At 33.4% G+C, this 19922-nt stretch overlaps 3 protein-coding genes across 3 annotated transcripts; 2 read left to right on the top strand and 1 right to left on the bottom strand.

Annotated features, from left to right (window-relative positions):
- Positions 1 to 4618: 4618 nt before the first annotated feature.
- HELRODRAFT_166294 (hypothetical protein) lies at positions 4619 to 5899 on the bottom strand (the record flags this gene model as incomplete). The annotated part of the gene is made up of 2 exons (XM_009033255.1): positions 4619 to 5322; positions 5875 to 5899. The coding sequence occupies 2 exons, from the start codon at positions 5897 to 5899 to the stop codon at positions 4619 to 4621; spliced, it is 729 nt and encodes a 242-aa protein (XP_009031503.1).
- An 8800-nt stretch (positions 5900 to 14699) lies between these two features.
- HELRODRAFT_166295 (hypothetical protein) lies at positions 14700 to 16581 on the top strand (the record flags this gene model as incomplete). Its single annotated transcript, XM_009033256.1, has 5 exons — positions 14700 to 14827; positions 15174 to 15789; positions 15946 to 16102; positions 16249 to 16332; positions 16466 to 16581. 5 exons carry the CDS (start codon positions 14700 to 14702, stop codon positions 16579 to 16581), a joined length of 1101 nt encoding a protein of 366 aa, XP_009031504.1.
- Positions 16582 to 17213: 632 nt separating this feature from the next.
- On the top strand, positions 17214 to 18378 carry HELRODRAFT_166296 (hypothetical protein; the record flags this gene model as incomplete). The annotated part of the gene is made up of 3 exons (XM_009033257.1): positions 17214 to 17375; positions 17662 to 17794; positions 18272 to 18378. The coding sequence occupies 3 exons, from the start codon at positions 17214 to 17216 to the stop codon at positions 18376 to 18378; spliced, it is 402 nt and encodes a 133-aa protein (XP_009031505.1).
- Positions 18379 to 19922: the final 1544 nt, after the last annotated feature.

Here is a 19922-nt window from a genome sequence, read left to right on the forward strand (position 1 = left end):
CTGATCTACTACTTCTAACACAATTTTACACACACGCACACACATACATACACACACATGCTCACACACACGCATATATATATATATATATATATATATTTACAGATATAGATACATATAATTTATGACATAATTAAATATTCTAACAAATAGAAAAGCAAATCTTTCGTGTACCTCGTTTGTACAGCCAGGCTCAGAGTGAAAATACAATTAAAGGAATGAATAGCAAGATATAAATTCATATGACCAAAAACCATGAATGCATATACATAAATTGTGATAATATAGACAAATTATGATAGCACGAATATATATGATATTGATATATACGTACCGAAATAATGTATCATCCATAAAGATACACGAATCGAATAATGGATATATCAGTTAATTATGATAATATGAAAACATATGCTAATGATTGCAAGAACAAATGATGAAGATAAATAACTAAACGAATGAAATAATTATATGAATAATTAATTAATAACATGAATAACAACATGAAAAAAAGAATAACAACGATGTTGATAACGTTAATAATAACCATAATAATAATAGCAATAATAATAATAATAATAAACAAAAAGGCAAAAAGGAAAGCTCGCATTAATGACACGTGACCGTTCCGCGCATGTGCAAAGCAATTACGTTTTTGGCACGTTGTATTTGTTTGACGGAGATATGATGAGGAGTTCATGATGGTGATGGCGATGATGATGATGATGACGATGATGATGATGATGATGAAGAAGAAAAAGAAGAAAATAATTATGGGGATGGTGATGATGATGGTGATGATGATGACAATGAAGAAAAAGAAGATGATGATAATGTTGATGGTGATGATGGTGATGTTAATGGAGATGGTGATGAAAATAGTGATGATGATGATAGTGGTGATGCAAATGATGAAGAGGACAATGATGATGATGATGACGACAATGTTGATGACGATGAAGAAGAAGAAGAAAATAATTATGGGGATGGTGATGATGATGACAATGAAGAAGAAGAAGATGATGATAATGATGATGGTGATGATGGTGATGTTAATGGAGATGGTGATGAAAATAGTGATGATGATGATAGTGGTGATGCAAATGATGAAGAGGCAATGATGATGATGACGACAATGTTTATCTATGAAGAGTTGTGACGATTAATGCATTGGGAATATTACATATAAGCTTGCTCGTTTGATTTAGGTGAAATAAGAGGATATGACGTCATTATTGATAGACACAAACTTATACACACACACACACACAGAAAGAGATAAAGAGAGAGAAAGAGAGAGGAGAGAGAACGTAAATAAGCATCTATTTACTTTGGTGACTTGCAGACTGGAGATTAATTTTGTTTTGTCATTTTATCGTTTTGCACGCAAGCTCCCAGGATTCAACAGCGCTGAATTTTTAAAGAGGGTATAAATAACGTGGAGAAAAAAAATACTTTTTGGGAGAAATATTTTTTATACAAAATTATAAAATATTGAGAAAAAATATATTAAAATAATTATGCTAAGCGTTAAATTTATTAAAGTGGCAGTGAAAAAGAGAGGAGAACAGAAAAAAGTGGCCGAAAAAAAGTTTGAATGAATGAATGAATGAATGAATGAATGAATGAACGAACGAACGAACGAACGAACGAATGAATGACTGAAACGAAATGCGGTGTGTGCCCATAGCAGAACGTTGATTTGTGGTTGGATTCCACTCCTACTTACTTCTTCAAATTTTTTTTTCTCTTACCTTCTCTCATTCTTTTCTTCTTCTGTAGTGAATGAATGAAATGATTGACGGAAAGGCTGTAAAGAAATGAATGAATGAATGAATGGATGGACCAACGTAACATAAATATGTGCTTATATCTACCGGCGATCTTTACATGATTAAGTGGGAAGACGTATGTTAAAGGTATGTATGTATATATATATATTATTTATGTTAAATTAATAATGTGTGTGTGTGTGTGTGTGTGTGGTGTGTGTGTGTGTGTGTGTGTGTGTGTGTGTGGCGTCTGATATTTACCCTAAGCTGCTGTGGATAATGATAAATATAAAAAGACTTACAAGCAGGTAGCAGTATCTAAAAGGAAGGAATATATAACTTTCTAGTGAATATTTATTTATTAATATGCATATATGTGTGTTTGTTTTTGTGTTTGTGCGTGTTTATGTACGTGTATATACGTCTGTGTGCGTGCGTGTGTGTGAGGAAAAAGTAGGAAAAGAAAAGTAAATAGGAGATAAGAAAACACACTGGATAGATTCGTGGAGAATGCATAAGTAAGCAGTCTTACAAAGTTAAAAGAAAAAATAAAAAGATAAAAAAAAATTAGAGAAAAAGAGAGAGCGAGAGAGAGAAAGAAAGAGAAAATAAAAGACAGATCAATAGAACAATAATGATATGAAGATGATAAAATGCAAGTTTGAATTCAAACAATAAATAATGATTAAATTAAAGAATTGAACTATAGAATGGAATTTTTTAACATAACAATTGCCATTTATTTCTGAAAAATCGACATAAGACAAAAATAAAATGGGCTGAAAGACGAAATAAAGTGGAGATAAAATGAATAAAACGAAATTATAACATAGAAAAATTATAGATAATAATAAAGTGATGATATATGATTAAAATTAAATTAAAATGAATAAAAATAATAAACCATAATAAAGAAATAAAAATGAATAAAATGAAGTTAGAGAATATAAAAAAGATGAATTTTTTGCGGTGGGAGACATTTATTCAGCGATATATTTCCTCTGTCCAGTCATTAATTTTAGAAGAACAATTTGTTACGAAAGGAAAAAAACATGTTTTTTTTCATTATCGTTTGTCTTGTGACTATTGTTGATTCAAATGCATGTTGTTGTCTTAAAATGGTTCTTCGAATTGATTAATAATAATGATGATGATGATGACAAATCATAAACGAACATGCATGCATACATACATGCATGCATACATACATGCATGCATGCATACATACATGCATGCATACATACATGCATGCATACATACATGCATGCATACATACATACATACAAACAAACAAATATACATACAAACGTACATACACATACAAAAAAACATACAAACACAGAGATAAAAAAAATGCGAACCCTATCTGCGATGCTTGCCAATGAATGCAATTGAAATTATTTAACGGCAAAATATTCATTGACACCTACTAAACAAGCCAAAATATACACTTGTATACAATTATATGTATGTATGTATGAATGTATGTATGTATGAGTGTGTGTGTGTGTATGTATGTATGTATGTATGTGTGTATGTATGTATTTATGTATGTATGTACGTATGTATGTACGTATGTTTGTATATGTTTGTATCTTTCGTGCACTGCATCTAAAATGAAAGCTTGGCACGTTATATCCTAATTAATCGATCAGATAGTGTTCGTATTTTGCATGTGTTTGTTGATTGTGTGTGTGTGCGTGTATGTGTGTGTGTTTGTGTATAAGTGTGTGTACGTGTGTAAGTGTATATGTATACATTCATGTGATCCTGTATTAAAAAATGTGCGTGTATGAATTTGTAATTGTAGTTGTATCAGTAGCTGTAATGTAGCTGGCACACATGTTAAACAAAAAAAAACACAATTCATGTAACTTCAACAAAGAACAACATGACTACAATACTCTCATAGGTGTGAAAAATATAAAATAAGGAAGGTGCGGAAAATAACGAATGGCAAGATAATAAGCAGGATAGTCAGAAGATTTTTCAAAAGAAGCACGAAGTTGCAGGCGAAATGCATGCAAACAGCGTAATAATATTTAAAAAATGTTTGTTTGTTTGTTTGTTTGTTTGTTTGTTTGTTTGTGTATGTATGTATGTATTATTATTATTATTATTATTATTATTACGGAAATTTATATACAGCGCTTTTTTATTGTTGAATCTCAAAAGCGCTACTAAATCATAGACAAATAAGACGGACATTCATTGTGCAAATAAATAAGTTTTAATTTGACTTCGAAATTGTAAATATGATAGGTTAGGGTCACGTAAGTATGGAGGTAAACCATTCCAAACAATCGGGCCAAGAACCGCAAAGTTGCGGGAACCCGTCACCAACTTTGTGGTCGGAATAAAAAATAAATTGCGCTCGGTTGATCGGAAGGAATATTTTGAAAAATGAGATGTATGTATGTATGTATGTATGTATGTATGTATGTATGTATGTATGTATGTATGTATGTATGTATGTATGTATGTATGTATGTATGTATGTATGTATGTATGTATGTATGAACCCATAATTGATTAGAACTATATGAAAGTAATAATCATATCCGGGTTCAGCTTTAATCTATGTTAAACGCTTCGCACAGACAGGTATTTTAACGCTCCATTCAAAATACAGAAAGAATTATATTTTTGAAGTAAAATAGAAAAGGATTGCTTTACATAACTCTTATCTAATGGGTCACCCGATTCTTCTACAATCCTGCTACAGAGTTCATTCAGAAAACTCTGAGTCTGAGCATCGGTTGGACCAAAGATCTCAATGCAGACTGGCTGAAAAATTTTGCTTTCTGCAAGAGCCGCATATTTTGAATTTTTAAAGTCTGCGGCTCTTAAGGCAGCGGCACCCGCCTTCTGTGAGGTAAGATTAATGTACCTTTCAGCCATGGTGTGAGGGAACGTAACATCCCAAGCAAGGGAACGTCCCTGCGCCCATGGTGAAATAGTATATCCATCGACCCGCTACCTTCCTCCATAAGACCCGTGGGTTCTTTAATTGTGGGTATGTTTGCCCTCTGAAAGCACCTGACGAAAAAGTTGTTCATGGCCGAGTGTCGAGCCTGTCTACCAGGGCCTAATCGACACGAAAGACCATGGTAGCCCAGGGGTTCAACATTGGCCCCACATAAACAAACATACTCGGTTAAAATGGGTAAACCGAGTCTCAGTCCCAAACTGACACGAACACAAGAGTCGTCCAGCCTGGTACCACAGGCGGAATTTGGGACCGCCTTCAACCAAGATGATCCCAACTTACTTTTTACAGCCATTATCCTGGCTTTATCAAAGTTTGATTGGTTCAAATCCAGCAGCTTAGCAACTGAGCTGCTGATAAATGGAGCGTTCCACTCCTTTTGAGAACGGGTTTCGATACAAATCCCCGCTCCATGGACGGTCCGGAACCCATCAAAAACTTGGGTTCTGAAATTGTCGGAATATATTTTATCCCTGGGCAACAACAAATTTTGGAGAGGAACCGTGGCAGCAGCAGAAGCCAAGAAGGCAGAAGGTGCTAAATCCACCACGGTACCTAAACCTAAGCCACCAACCGTATATATCTATGTATGTATGTATGTATGTATGTATGTATGTATGTATGTATGTATGTATGTATGTATGTATGTATGTATGTATGTATGTATGTATGTATGTATGTATGTATGTATGTATGTATGTATGTATGTATGTATGTATGTATGTATGTATGTATGTATGTATGTATGTATGTATGTATGTATGTATGTATGTATGTATGCTTTAAATTTCTAATTATTATATTGATTTCTTGATTGAGGAATTGGTTGATTGCTTTATTGATTGATCTCATTGGAAAAGTCGCATCTAATTTACTCACTTGAAAAAATCCACAGACATCAGTATATAGTTTTTATATATTTATTTACTGTGAGATCTACTGTTCGTGTCGTTCTATATGTTGCTTAAATATATAGATAACTATGTAATGTCTATCCCGTGTTTTTCTGGATAGATACCAAACATTGATATATATAAACCGTGAACCATCGTACTAACAACTAACACCTGTTTTGCTAACATAGTTGAGTTCGTTAATTTACTAACAACTAACATCTAACATGCCTCTCATAGATCATTTGGGGAAAATTTTTATTATTTGCTGAAAAACTTTTGTACGAACATAGAACATTTCTGTTTAGGTGGCCATACTAGATGAATTTTTTATAAATTCTATTATGGTCATCCTGCTTTCTTTTAATTTTTAATTTTGAGAAGCAAATAAAATTTCGTTTCGTTTCATTTCGTATGCATGTATGTATGTATGTATGTGTGTATGTATGTTAAAACCAAATCAGTGATGAGTGACACTAAACAGTCAAACATCTGAATAAAACCGGTTAACAATTGTGTGTATGTTTTTATGTATGTATGTATGCATGTTTGTATGGTTGTTTGTCTCGGTGTTAATGCTTAGCCATCTCTTCCTAATAAACAATAGCTTACAAGCAAAACACAAACTAAAAATATGAAAGTTTAACCAAAAATTCTCTACAAAAAGTGGCAAATACTCATAAACAATGACTACGTAACGCATAGAGTATGAAATAATCTTCATTCTGCGTTATAAATTTTCAATACTTTGGACAACACAGACAACAGTAACACTAGCTTAAACAACAACAACACAAACAACGACAGTAATCACATAACAACACANACGAGCAACAACACAACACAGGCATCTTCAGGCAAACAGACACCATCACAGACACATTCAAGCCAACATTAATGCAATGTAAACACCACACAAAACCGTATTACTATATTTATATTTTTGCTCAACACACGCAGTCACNGTTCACACACACAACTTCAAACACGCACATACGATGCTTAATACATACATACTTACTTAGGCGTAAAAAATATACAAAGGATATGTATATTTACGAATACAAAATCGTAATCAAAAGAATACGGAGAAGTGTCTCGATGAGGAAACGCACATGTGTGTATACATTTGCACGCACACACGCACGCGTCCAAACGCAAACACAATACAAACACAACGTACACACAATAATGCACACGCGTCAACATAAGCAAACATATAAATTCATTGACACATACATATGTGCAAACAACGACAAATGCAAAAAAAACTTAATTGGAATAATAATAATGCCACACATATACACACACGTTCACACACACACACACACGCATTCACACACACGCATACACACACACGCATACACACACGCGCGCACACACGCATACACACACACGCAAAGAAAGGAACTTGAATACACAGGCTCATTTGAGATTGAGAGCGTTATTGAAAGCGGGCACTGTGCGATAGCGATAAAACATCATTAAAGTATTGCAAGCAGCATTCGATACTGCATGGAGGGAGGTGATTAGTATTGCTCCTGCCAGCCTGCCTGCTCGATGTGAATGGGACTGCTCCGGATTGCATGCGATCCCATCAGCTGGAGTGGGATGGACGGATGGAGAGATGAATAAATAAATAAATAAATAAATAAACAAATAAACAAATGGACATTTGTGCGGAAACATGAAATGACAAATGGATGAATGGAAGAATGAGTGCATGTAAAAATGGAAGAATGTATGAATGAGTGAATGCAGCAGGCATAAATGGATGAATGATGCATGAAAAGAGACACAAAAACGCGTGGTAATGATATTTATACTTTCACGTGCAAATTGAGAAACAACTGAATAAAAAAAAATAAATAGGAGTAAAAAAATTAAAACGAAAAATTTGTGAAAGAGCGAGTGAGCAAACAAATATGTGATTGGATTAGGCCGGATTGATGTGTGAGTCTGATAAAGTTGAAAGAATAAATATATGATTGAATAAAAGGAAGGATGAAATTCGGAATGAATGAATGAATGAACGAACGAACGAATGAATGAGTAAGTGAATGAATAACCTGGGATGAATAAAAGAAGAAATAAAAATTGAATTGGGTAATGTTAGATGTAGCAGCATAAAATTATTTCCTCAAACTAGACGAGTGGATGAAAGCTATGGAAACATCAATTAGGTTAAAAACATGTTACTACACACATGCGTTGCCACTGAGATTGTCCTATGCTGACTTGACAGTCTGTTTTGACGCCATTAAAGTTTCGATTACGTCATTTCGATTTCGATTACCTCACGTAATATACGCGCTTTTGTTAACTTCATTTTTTGATTTTACGTTTTTTTTAGGTTTTTTGTTGATGCATCCTAGCCATTTGACGATGTCATTTTTTGTCAAGGATATTATTTTATAGCAATTTTTATTGGTCTTCTTCTTCTTCTGCTTCTTCTTCTTATTATTATTTTTGTTCTTCTTATTTTTCTTCTTATTTTTATTATTATTATTATTATCAAGTGTGTTTGCTCGTCGCCGTCGTGGCCAGCAGAGTGACGTCATCCTTGTTTGCCGGGATTTCCAGATGAAGATGCTAGCGGCGCCAGTGTTAATATCATCTGATGGCGATGCTACTACTACTACTACTGCTACTACTACTACTACTACTACGACTACTAATACTACTACTACGGCTACTACTACTACTACTACTACTACTGCTACTACTACTACTACTACTACTGCTACTACTACTACTACTATTACTACTACTACTACTACTGCTGCTGCTGCTGCTGCTGCTGCTGCTGCTGAATAAATAAATGGATGGATGGATGGATGAATGAACGAACGAACAATTAAATGAACCATAAAAAATGAATAGAAACAGACGAACAAACACAAAAACAAGCTTACACACAGACAAAAAAAAGAGAGAAAAAGAGAAAGAGATAAAAACACAAAGTAAGAGACAGAGAGAGGAAGAGGAAGAAGAGCGGTAAAATTTGAAATCTGGTGCGCAGAAGTCAATGGTTGAATGAAAGGTGGCGCTGATAATCGTGGTCATATACGTGTCATTGAATAAGGTTAGGTCAGAATATTTTATGGCGGGAAACCACATTAAAGCTGATGATGATGACGATGGCGATGATTATAATGATGATGATGATGATTATGATGACGATGTTGATGATGATGGTGATGATGATAATGATGATGGTGGAGGTGATAACAGATGAAAATAATAAAAACCTGCATGGAGGTAATTGATGAATAGGATGAACAGCCAACAAATCATTTAATGTCACGTGATGCAACGTCATCATCATCATCATTTTAGTAGTAGTAGTAGTAGTAGTAGTAGTAGTAGTAGTAGTAGTAGTAGTAGTATAGTAGTAGTAGCAGCAGTAGTAGTGGTGACAGTAGTAGTATTACTGTAGTGTAGTAGTAGTAACTGTAGTAGTAGTAGTAGTAGTATTAGAAGTAGTTGTTGTTGTTGTAGTAGCAGCCACAATGTACTTACTACTACTATCTCTCCTACAACAGCCACACCTATCCGTGTTCTTCTATTATTCATTGCAAACATGATGAAGTGATTGTCAAGAAATAACAGATTACAAAAGAAATACTGATGGGCAAGATTAAGTTTAAAGGGGAAAAGACAGAAAAAAAGAAAACACTAATAGATAGAGAGAGAGAAAGAGAGAGAGAGAGAAAGAAGAAGAGAGAAAAAGAAGAAGAGAGAAAAACAGACAGAGAGAGAGAGAAGGAAAGAGAGAGGGAAAATCAAAGAAAGAGAAAACTCATTGCAAAAAAGGTGCGGAGAAAGAAAGATTGAAAAATTATAAAATATCGGAACGATGTTGATGCAGGCAAAAATGAAAATAAATGAAGGAAGAAAATTAAGAAAGAAAGGTGATGTAAGCAAATAGTGAGAGAGAGAGAGAGAGAGAAAAAGAGAAAGAGAGAGAATGAGTAAAAGAGAAAGAGAGAAAAAGAGAAAAAGAAACGGATATAATAAAGAAATGAAAGGGAATAAAAGAAGGAAAAGAGAAAGCCATAAAACGAATGACCATCTCGGCATCCTTAAGATAACCTCTCTCGCCTACTCTTACTATCGTCGCCATGACAACGGTGCGAAAATAAAGCACCGCAGTGAATATTAGATGAGCTAGGATTGGCTGCTTTGCTGGTCGGTTGTTCAGTTGGTTGGTTGGTCAATTGGTTGGTTGGTCAATTGGTTGGTTGGTCAATTGGTTGGTCGATCGGTTGGTCAATTGGTTGGTCAGTTGGTCAATTGGTCAGTTGGCCAGTTGGTCATGTTTATGAACGAACCAATCGAAATGTGATGGAAAATTGATGATGATTATAGTTACGATGTAAACAATGAGGGAGATAATGATGATGAAAAATAAGTGATTAATATGATAATGAAACTCAGAAAGCTTGCAACAAATAATTATAAATAAACAATAATAAAACTACTATCTTAAATCTAAAAATCTGAAACGACACGGCGAAGATGAAGATGATGACGACGACAATGACGACGACGACGATGATGACGATGATGATTTCAACAACGTGAATGTTTGAACTTTTCATTTTGAGTTATATTTTTGCTCGTCAGTGCCAAGTCGATAAGGTTTTTTTCTCTCCCAAACGTTTAAAGTCTTTTAAAAGAAGAAACTTTTTTATTTATTCATCCGTGTGTGTATAAAACGAGTATGTGTGTATTATGTGTGTATGTGTATTTATATCATGTATGCCTATATCATGTATGCCTATATATGTGTGTGTATGTGTTTACCTGCATTGTGTATGTATATGTATTAAATGTATGTAACCTTACAACCTTATATGTATATGTGTTGGCATACTTCTTTTGTATATGTATGTACAGTACACGTACATGTGTGTGTGTGTGCGCGCGTGTGTGTGTGGTGTGTGTGTGTTTGTGTGGTGTGTGTGTGTTTGTGTGGTGTGTGTGTTAAAAAATACGTGAATGTGTATATAAAATTGTATTTTATGTACATCTGATGTGATATCTAGTAAAAATGCTTAGTACCAGGATAAATACCAACATGGAAACGTATTTATGTAAGGTGGTTGTGAGGTAGGAATGGATTTAAAGTGTGTAGTGCCAGTTAGGGAAGACGACCTATGGAGATATAGCCTAGTTACTGAGATTATCGTTCGCCACAAAACCTTCAAGATTTGGTGCAGTGAAGACGTTTAAAAAAACTAAGCAAGTGGAGAAGACGATAACAATGTAAAAGAGAGAGAGAAAGAGGAGAGGAAAAGAAAAAAAGAGAAAGAAAGAGGATAGGCAAAAAAAGAGAGGAATATTATAACCTGGATTAAATATAGACTTGAAAGTTGCGAGAAATAATACAAAGAAATAAGCGTGTTATCATTTTATTGGGAGTACTCTGCAATGCGGGCAAGATGCTAGTGTTTGCGTTCGTGAGTGTGTGTGTGCCGATAAAAGTACGCATTTTCAATGGCGTATAAATGGCTGATAAAAGATTGATAACAAAGACGCTGATAAAAATGAAGGGCGGGCGTGATGACGCCGATAATGACGTGTATAACATTTTTTCCTCGCCATGGAGTGTACCATCCACGTGATGGCTAGTCACGTGTGCGTGTGTGTGTCAATCCAGTTTTCATGAGGTGTGTCAAACCAACAACTTGTATACAATTTTCTAAAGGAAATACATTCAAGAAACATAAACGAATTAAACAAGAAACATGAGAAAAAATTTAATTTAAATAAGCAAGAATCAGAATTTTTTATTCACTAAATAGAAGCTGAAAAACAAATGAATGAATAAGAAGGTAACTGGTTGATATAAATAGGAAAATAAGGAAAGAAATATATGAAAGAGATAAAAATCTTTGCTCGCAAGAGATTCCAGTGGCTTAGTCAAGACCAATGGGCAACATTTTTTTCCAGAAGTAATTTAACACGTTAATGAATGAGAGCTTAAGACCATCTCCTTTTTTTTATTTCTTCTCTCTCTCTCTTTCTCTCTCTTTTTCTCCTTTTCTCTCATCATTTTGCTTACTTTTCCATGTTTCTACTCTTCCATGTTTTTCCTTTCTTTTTTGTTTTTCTTTCCGTCTGCCTTCCAAATTTAATTTATAAAGAGAGAAAGAGTGAGAGAGAGAGATAGATAGATAGAGAGAGAGAGAGAGAGAGATAGAGAGAAACAACATATATGCAGCAAAGATGAGTTTGTGTGTGTTTGTATGTGATTAATTAACAAGGGGACATGTGGTCTTATGACGTCATACAATGACACCCCAATATAGATGAGCCGAGATCGTTCTTTTGCATGTTTGTTTAATTGTTTGTATGTCTGTTTGTATGTTTGCTCGTGTGTTTGTTTACATGTTTGTATGTCTGTTCACATGTTTGTCTGCGTGTATGTCTGTTTTGTTTGTTTTTTTGTTTGCGTGTATTTAAAAAAAGCAAAAAGCGTAATGTCGAATTGAGACAAAATGAAAAGTTACTGAAAAGTATAGTACAAAAACACAAAAATTGTGAAAGAAAACCAGAGAGCAATCGGAGGAGAAAGTGACAGAGACAATGAGGTAGAGAGGGAGAGCGCGCGCGATAGAGAAAGAAAAAGGAGAGACAAAGAAAGAAAAAAAAGAGAGATAGAGAGAGAGAAAGAGTGAAAGAGAGAGAGAAAGAGAGAGAAAGAGAGAGAGAAAGAGAGAGAAAGAGAGAGAAGAAGAACACTCGTTTGAACGAACGAAAAAATGGACAAAAATACAGAGAATAAAAATGTAATATTTATCTGCGTGTACTGACTGGAGTAGGGAGGGATGAGATAATGTAATAAAGAAAGGTCGTTAATGAATATCTGAAAATTTTATGACTGCGGTAGTTCCAATCCAGCTTCTACTAAAAACAAAAATTTTGCAATTTTGGAAAAAAGGGAATTTTTGTTATTATTTAAAAATCTGAACGCTAGTACAATTTAAATTCCTCTAAATTATTGAACATGCAGCATAATCATTTAATACATACATACATACCTGGTAGTATTTTACACACATATTTACATAAATAGTATTTAAATGCTTATGTATGTATTACTTATGTTTATGTATGTGTATTTGAGTATAGTTTGTGGTACACACAAACACACACAACACACACACACACAAACTTATATGTGACAGTGTATTTAGCATTATACATAATGTTTTTTTCTCAAACATTTTTATTTTCTTGTGTCACCATAAGAGTCCCCATTTAATTATAATGTATGCCTTAAGCGTCGGGCCGTCTTTGTATATTGAGATCTATGGCCTTTTGCCAGCCGATAAAGTAGTAAATTTTGTGAAAAATTAGTAAAAATTTGTTTGCTGTCCGTTTGTAAGAAAAATAAGAAAATGAATAATAGTTTGGTTGTTTTTAATTTCAATTTTTCAAAAATAATAATTTGGGTATTTTATTTTAGTTTTTTTTTTAGAAAAAAAAATCAGTTTGTCTTGTAATGGTTTGTTTTGAAAAAAAAAGTTTAATGGAAGCTATTCAATAAAACAGGAAGTCCCGTAATGAATGAAATATACAGAGTATTGTAAATTTCAATTTAATGAAATGAATAATAATAAAAAAAATGAACTATAAAAAGAAAAAAGAAAGAAAAACCAACATTTTTCTTCAGATAGTTCCGCAAATGATGCAACGCAGGCGTATGACGTGAGGATGACGATGACGATGATGTTGACGTTTGTGAAGAAGAGCATGGTAAACAACGGTGACATCATATTATTATTGATAACCAATCGGTAATCAATCATCAATTTAATTATTTATTTAATTATTTAATTATTCATATTCTGATGTGTTTACCTAAGGTAAACTAAGGTAAACAACATTCACTTACTATTTTATGTTTTAATTTCTCAAGTTTGATTTTTGTATAGATAAACCAAAAAATTATTTATACTTCAAATCTTCCGACTAAAGTTTCTGCAATGAACTAATTTAAGTTTAAATGTTTTAATATTAAATACGTTTTTAAATTAATATCAGCTATATCATTATACTGTAACAAAGTTGAAAGTCAATACAAAACAGCAGAACACGTTCGTCTAAAGCTGCGACCAACGAGAACAACAGACCATTCTTAAGCAGATTCAATGGATTGAAATAAAAGCTTATATATACGTACATGACTCAAATACATGTAATCGTAGGTACGTACATACATGAATACTTTAATACACTACGTGTTATATACGTGCGTATATACGTATATACGCGCATTACATATATACGTACGTACAAACGCATTCAAGTTTTTTTCTCTCCAATTGTGTGAATGGCTCCTGGCTTTTAAAAAGCCGTCAAAATCGTTAATGCTTGATCGGTCTATGAACATGTATGCATGTGAAAATGGATGCATGTGCGTGAGTTTTCTCACGTTTTGTTCCGTCCCTAATAATATATACTTACTGTGTTTTGTTTTGTGTGCGTGCGCGTGTATGTTTCTATGTCTGTGTGTGTGTGTGTGTGTGTGTGTGTGTGTGTGTGTGTGTGTGTGTGTGTGTGTGTGTGTGTGTGTGTGTGACGTAATATGCAGTGGCGTGACGTGACGCTGTGGTGGGCAATTTGATAAAAAATCAAAACCAATAGGTTAATCATTTATCAATCAATCAATTCAAAGTATAATAAAACGTGAAAAAAATAAAAAATATACAAAAAAATAGAAACAAAATTAATAAATATGAAACGAATGAAGTTGAAATATTACACCCCACATAATTCTAGGCACTTTGTGACGTTTATATGACGTCAAACATTGGAAGCACGTGATGCCAAATAAATAATGCTTGTAAACAAACGCGTTTCGTTATTGTCTATCTTTACTATAAATCACACTCGCAATAATACGTACGGTTATAAATCGTAATTTTTCAATTTTGTTTAAATCTTTTATTTTTGTTTATTTAATCTATTTGTTCATTTATTTATTTTAAATTTAATCTTTTCAAAAAATTGCTCAGTAAAATTTAGTAGGTGATGGTGAACAGCGACGGACAGCCGGACGGATCTACGCTGGTCCTTGACGCAAAAACCCAGAAAGTCTTGGACGAAATCGGATCATTCATAGATTTCTTGTTGAGGAATATCGCAGTTGTTACATTCAAGTTGTCTCATTCAGTTTCATTCATGTATACTATATACAGTTCATTCATTCACACACACTTTGAGTTCATATACACTCAAAGTTCAGATACGCTTAAAATTCATATACATTTAGAATTCTTTCCTTCATCTGAGTATGCGCTCGTTTCCGTTTGCAGTCTATTGGTTTTTGTCTGATTGTACAACTTTGGCATTGATACTATAATTATTATCGTTGGGAGTTCATTAAGATCTTTCAGTATTTTATTCTAGAGTTTGTAATCTTGGGTTTTCTGCTAATTTGTATTTGTTTATATTGTATCTACTACACAAGCGTCTCATTCAAACTTCAATCTCCACACAAATCAGGTTTAACTTTTTCTTCAAAACTCGTCTTCTGGATTTCTCAATTGCCATGATGCAGGCTGAGGAATGGTACTTCGAAGAACTAGCACAGAAGGCCGCAAAAATAAAAAAATCGAGATCGAGGAAGAAGAATCGAAGTACGGCCACACCGTCGGCAGTAGCGACAGCATCTTCAATTGAAACTCATTCATCCGTGAAGACAACTTTTGCTGGAACACTCTTCCCCTCAACCTCCTTCCCCCCAGATGCATTAGACCATTCGTTAACCATTCCAAGTTTTAAAGTTATGAATGAATTAAACGCTCGCTACCTTACTGCTAACCACCAAGCTATAAGCGAGTTGTTGGATTTGTTCGGCCGCATGAAGGGGCTTCAAATGGTGGCCGGCAATTTGATGAATCTTCTCAGCAAACGTTTCGACAAATCGGCGGAGAAGTTGGAAGACGTGAGGTATTATTTCAAGCATTGGACTGGTTTTTGCGCTAGAACTTACAACTGTCTGCATCACAAATATCCTTCTAATCAACTGCCTCCTAATCTCAGTCCGCCAGAAGTCAAGTTCATCGTGTGGCCACTTGCCGTCAGGACTGCCATCTATTGCGCTTCTCAGTTTATCAAGGTTTTGCTAATATTCTATACTTTATAAATCTTATTTTGGAGTAACTGAATTAAAAAAAATATTTGGCATGACTTAATTAGCGTTATCACATACAACAAGCATGTTGGTTGTTCTGTTCGTCCATTTTGTTCATTATCGACTTCATCTTATTGCCAGGACACCACGGAACTGGTGGGCATAAACACGGAGAAGTACAAAGTGATGCAATTTGAGAAGTTTATGACCTCAGAAGAACTCCTCACTATGAAGAACATTCTTGGATTCTTCCAGAACAAATTCTCAAACATGTTCAATCTGCTTGGCAAACCAAAAAGTTCGAACTTTAAGTGTTATAAAAAGTTACATATAAACAAATTTTTAATTTCACTAAGGCAATCTTATTTTTTTAACGTAATTTAATATATAAATTTAAAGAAAATAAATAATGTTCTTTAAAAAAAAATAAAATACCCTTTGCAGCCGTAGTCACGGATGAAAATGTTGAAATCCTGCCACCAATTGATGAAAACTTGAAAATTTTCACGGAACCCATAACGATGGACAGTAAGTGACCAGAGGGCAGAATGCAACATATGAGTGGATCAGTTTCACTTAAATGATAATCACTGCGACAACTTAAGTTATTATTATAATAATTTAAATAAATAATAATATTAAATAATTATTAAAATGGCAGCCATATTGTTGAACTTTCCGCACGAGATACCGTCAGATGTTCCTGTAAAAAAGACTAAAAACTCCGCTGGATTGAAGAAAAGAAGAAAAAATGACAAAAATATTTATTCCGTATAAATCCGGATGGTATCCTTGTATTTCCTTTTGGAATACTGGGAAAATGCTTTTATTTTATTTATCATTTATTTGTTTTAGTTACTTATTCCGCTGTAAACAAGTACGATATGAAGCAGTTCGTTTTATTTTAAGTTAAGAAATTTGCCTGTTAAATTTTGAATATAATGAAGAGATGACAGAAAAATTCATCACATTCAAACTGGAATTGTGATACGATACGATACCTCGCAAGTATTTTTTCGCGCTATTTAATCAACTAAATTTAATTCGGCTTGAAAATTATTAAGACTATAAAATCTTGCAAAATCGTTACCTATATGTTTTTTATTAACTTTGTTTTCATGTCAGAAATAAAAAAACAAATTTTGTAAAAAATAAACTTCTCTGATTTTAAGAAATGGTTTTTTTTTTCTTTTCACCCGCTCACAATCAATAAATCATTTAGAGATATTTTTGATAAAGTTTGATAGATAGTTAACCAAATTTATAGTTAACTAAGTTTTAGATAGTTAATTAAATTTTAGTTCGCTTAATTGATAAACCAAGTCTTTAATTTTAATTTAATTAAAATTTAATACGGTTTAATTCTATAATAATTATTTTTTTCTATCAAAATTGGGTAACAATCTCAAATGACACTCAATTCACAGACAGTTCATTTCACGCTGAGACGCCAGCGAACAACCATCTTCCTGAACATTGACGAGGAGAAGACCATCCTGGAGTTGAAGCAGCTGATATCGAAAGCTATCAAACTCGCGCCCGAAAAATTCAAACTCTACAGAGAGAACATGGTAGGTAAGACTTACAGTAGATTAATAAATCAGTAAATGTTTGTAGATCGTAGTGAATAATTAAATGAATTTATACAACTTTGTCACAATTTTGTAACGAATACTCGTGTAATTTGGGAACTGAATGTATTTGTGAATGGCCATAAATTTTATATCATGAACCATGAGTTTAATCGCTCGCACTTTGCGTCAATAACATCCTTTGCCAGTCAAGCGATGAAAAATTAGAACCTCAACACAGGATGAAATGTAGTTAATTTACAATATTCAACAAATAAAATTGCAGTTGTGGTTAGACAAAGGGCTGGGAGAGATGAAGAAAAAGTTGAAAGCGGTTGGTTACAGCGGCGGGTCCACGAGACCAGACGAACCTGCCATCCTATACCTCTGCTTCCTCACCGGCTACAACAGACAGGGAAGTACGTAGGCTGCTTACTTTTTATCTATCTTAAATTGCTGATCCTATAAACCACGGGCAGAGCTTCCCATGATGCGAATGAATGAGATTGATATGAATGGTTATGCTAGGTTATGAGCTAATGATTAAAAAGAACATTGTACAGGCGTTTCGAGAAATGGACAGCTACATAAAGTTACTGATAGATATCTAAAGAAATGAGCGTGTGTACATGAAACGCTTAAATGATATAGCGCCATTTTACAAAAAACTCTCCTCATCAACAAATCTACCCACACAATGAAATCAGTCAGAATACTGCCTAAAATCCACCCAGGTATAAAACATGCGGGCTTCTGAAATCATCTTATGAGAAGCACTGTACAATAAATTCAGTAATAAAATTCAGTACACGAAATATAATACAATGCAAGCCCACAACACATCACAACGCCAAACAATACAATACAACACAACACGTACATACGGAAATACACAGGAGCCGTTTACGAAAGTGTGGATGTTGTGCCGTACAGCCTACCAAGGCAGTCCCGTGCGGCGGCAAGCAGTGTAATATCCCAATCTAACAAATCCGTTCCCAAATAGCCAACAATTACTACTAATAAATACTAATTAGTAATTTTAGTGATCACCAGAGGCATCAGTAACCAGCGTTCAATTAATTAATTTGAAAATGATAGTTTTAAGAAAAATATAGACATCGATCGAACGGATCTCAAGTATATCTGCATATAGTGAGTTGTGTTATTTTAAAACGATTTTTTTTCAGAATTAATATTTAAACATAGTTCCAAATAGTATTTCAAGAAAAAATGTTCATGTTTCCATGATTTTGAAAAGTCTTCATAAGATGAAATGAACGAACGAACAAGCGCACGAACGGACGGACGAACGAACGAACGATAGGACGGACGAACGAACGACTGATAAAACCACAAATTGTTTTTTATTAACAACAAATTTTATTTATAATGCAAAACCAACAAAACTGAACAATGATTGTCGAATTGCTGGCTTCTTTGTATCATAAAATTAAAAAAAAAACAATTAAGTAAATAAACAAAGAAAATTTTTTATAAAAACTTTAAAAAAGAGTTTAATTAAAAAATAATCAACAGGATTTTTATAAAAGGCACCGAAAACACGATGAATTAAAATTGACATAAGAGAGCAAGTGAAGATGAACCTGCAAAAAAAGGCACTATGCACTATATATATATATATATATATATTTAACCCTATATATACAAAACATATACAAAAATATACAACAGTATACAAACATATACAAGAATATACACCAAATGCTAACATATACAAACATATACAAAACAAAGCTGAATATACTCATATACAAAAATATACAAAGACATGATTATACAAACATATACAAACCTATACAAAACATATACAAATAAAAAAAACCTATACTAAACGTTCACGTGAACATACACATATACTAAAAAATTATGCAAACATATACTAAAAAATACAAACCAATGTTTATATGAATTTTAATGCAAACACACACACACAAACACACACGAATAAATATATTTGTCATAATAATTGTTATAAATTAAATATAACATAATAATACAGAAAACCAATTTGGTGCGTGTTCTAAAAACAAAACACTGGTCAAAAATGCAAATAATAATAACAATAGAGAAAAAAACTAACAAAAATGAACAATAAATTAAAAAGTAATTGTGTGGAAAATAATATATATAACAAAGTGTTTTTTTTGTGTTTATAAATCGCAATCACATACACACACATTCAAATACATAGACACACAGTCTCACATACAAGCAAACAACCTATACACTACACATCGCATACATGTAAACACTTACACACAAAAACGCACGCACACAAACACACAAACAAACAAAACAAACACACATACCATAAGATATCTCAGTGCATTTGTTAGCAGAGATGTGATTCTATAAGTTAAAAAAACTAACAAATTAGTCTAAAAACTACAACTTCATTTTGAAATACTAGCTATCAATGAATGGTTGTGTGTATGTTTGTATATGTATGTATGTATGTGTATTTGTATGTATACGTGTGTTGGTTGCATCTATATACACAAATTTACAACAGCGTCATACACAGTA

This window comes from Helobdella robusta (genome assembly GCF_000326865.2).
Source record: "Helobdella robusta unplaced genomic scaffold HELROscaffold_9, whole genome shotgun sequence".
NCBI lineage: Eukaryota > Metazoa > Annelida > Clitellata > Rhynchobdellida > Glossiphoniidae > Helobdella > Helobdella robusta.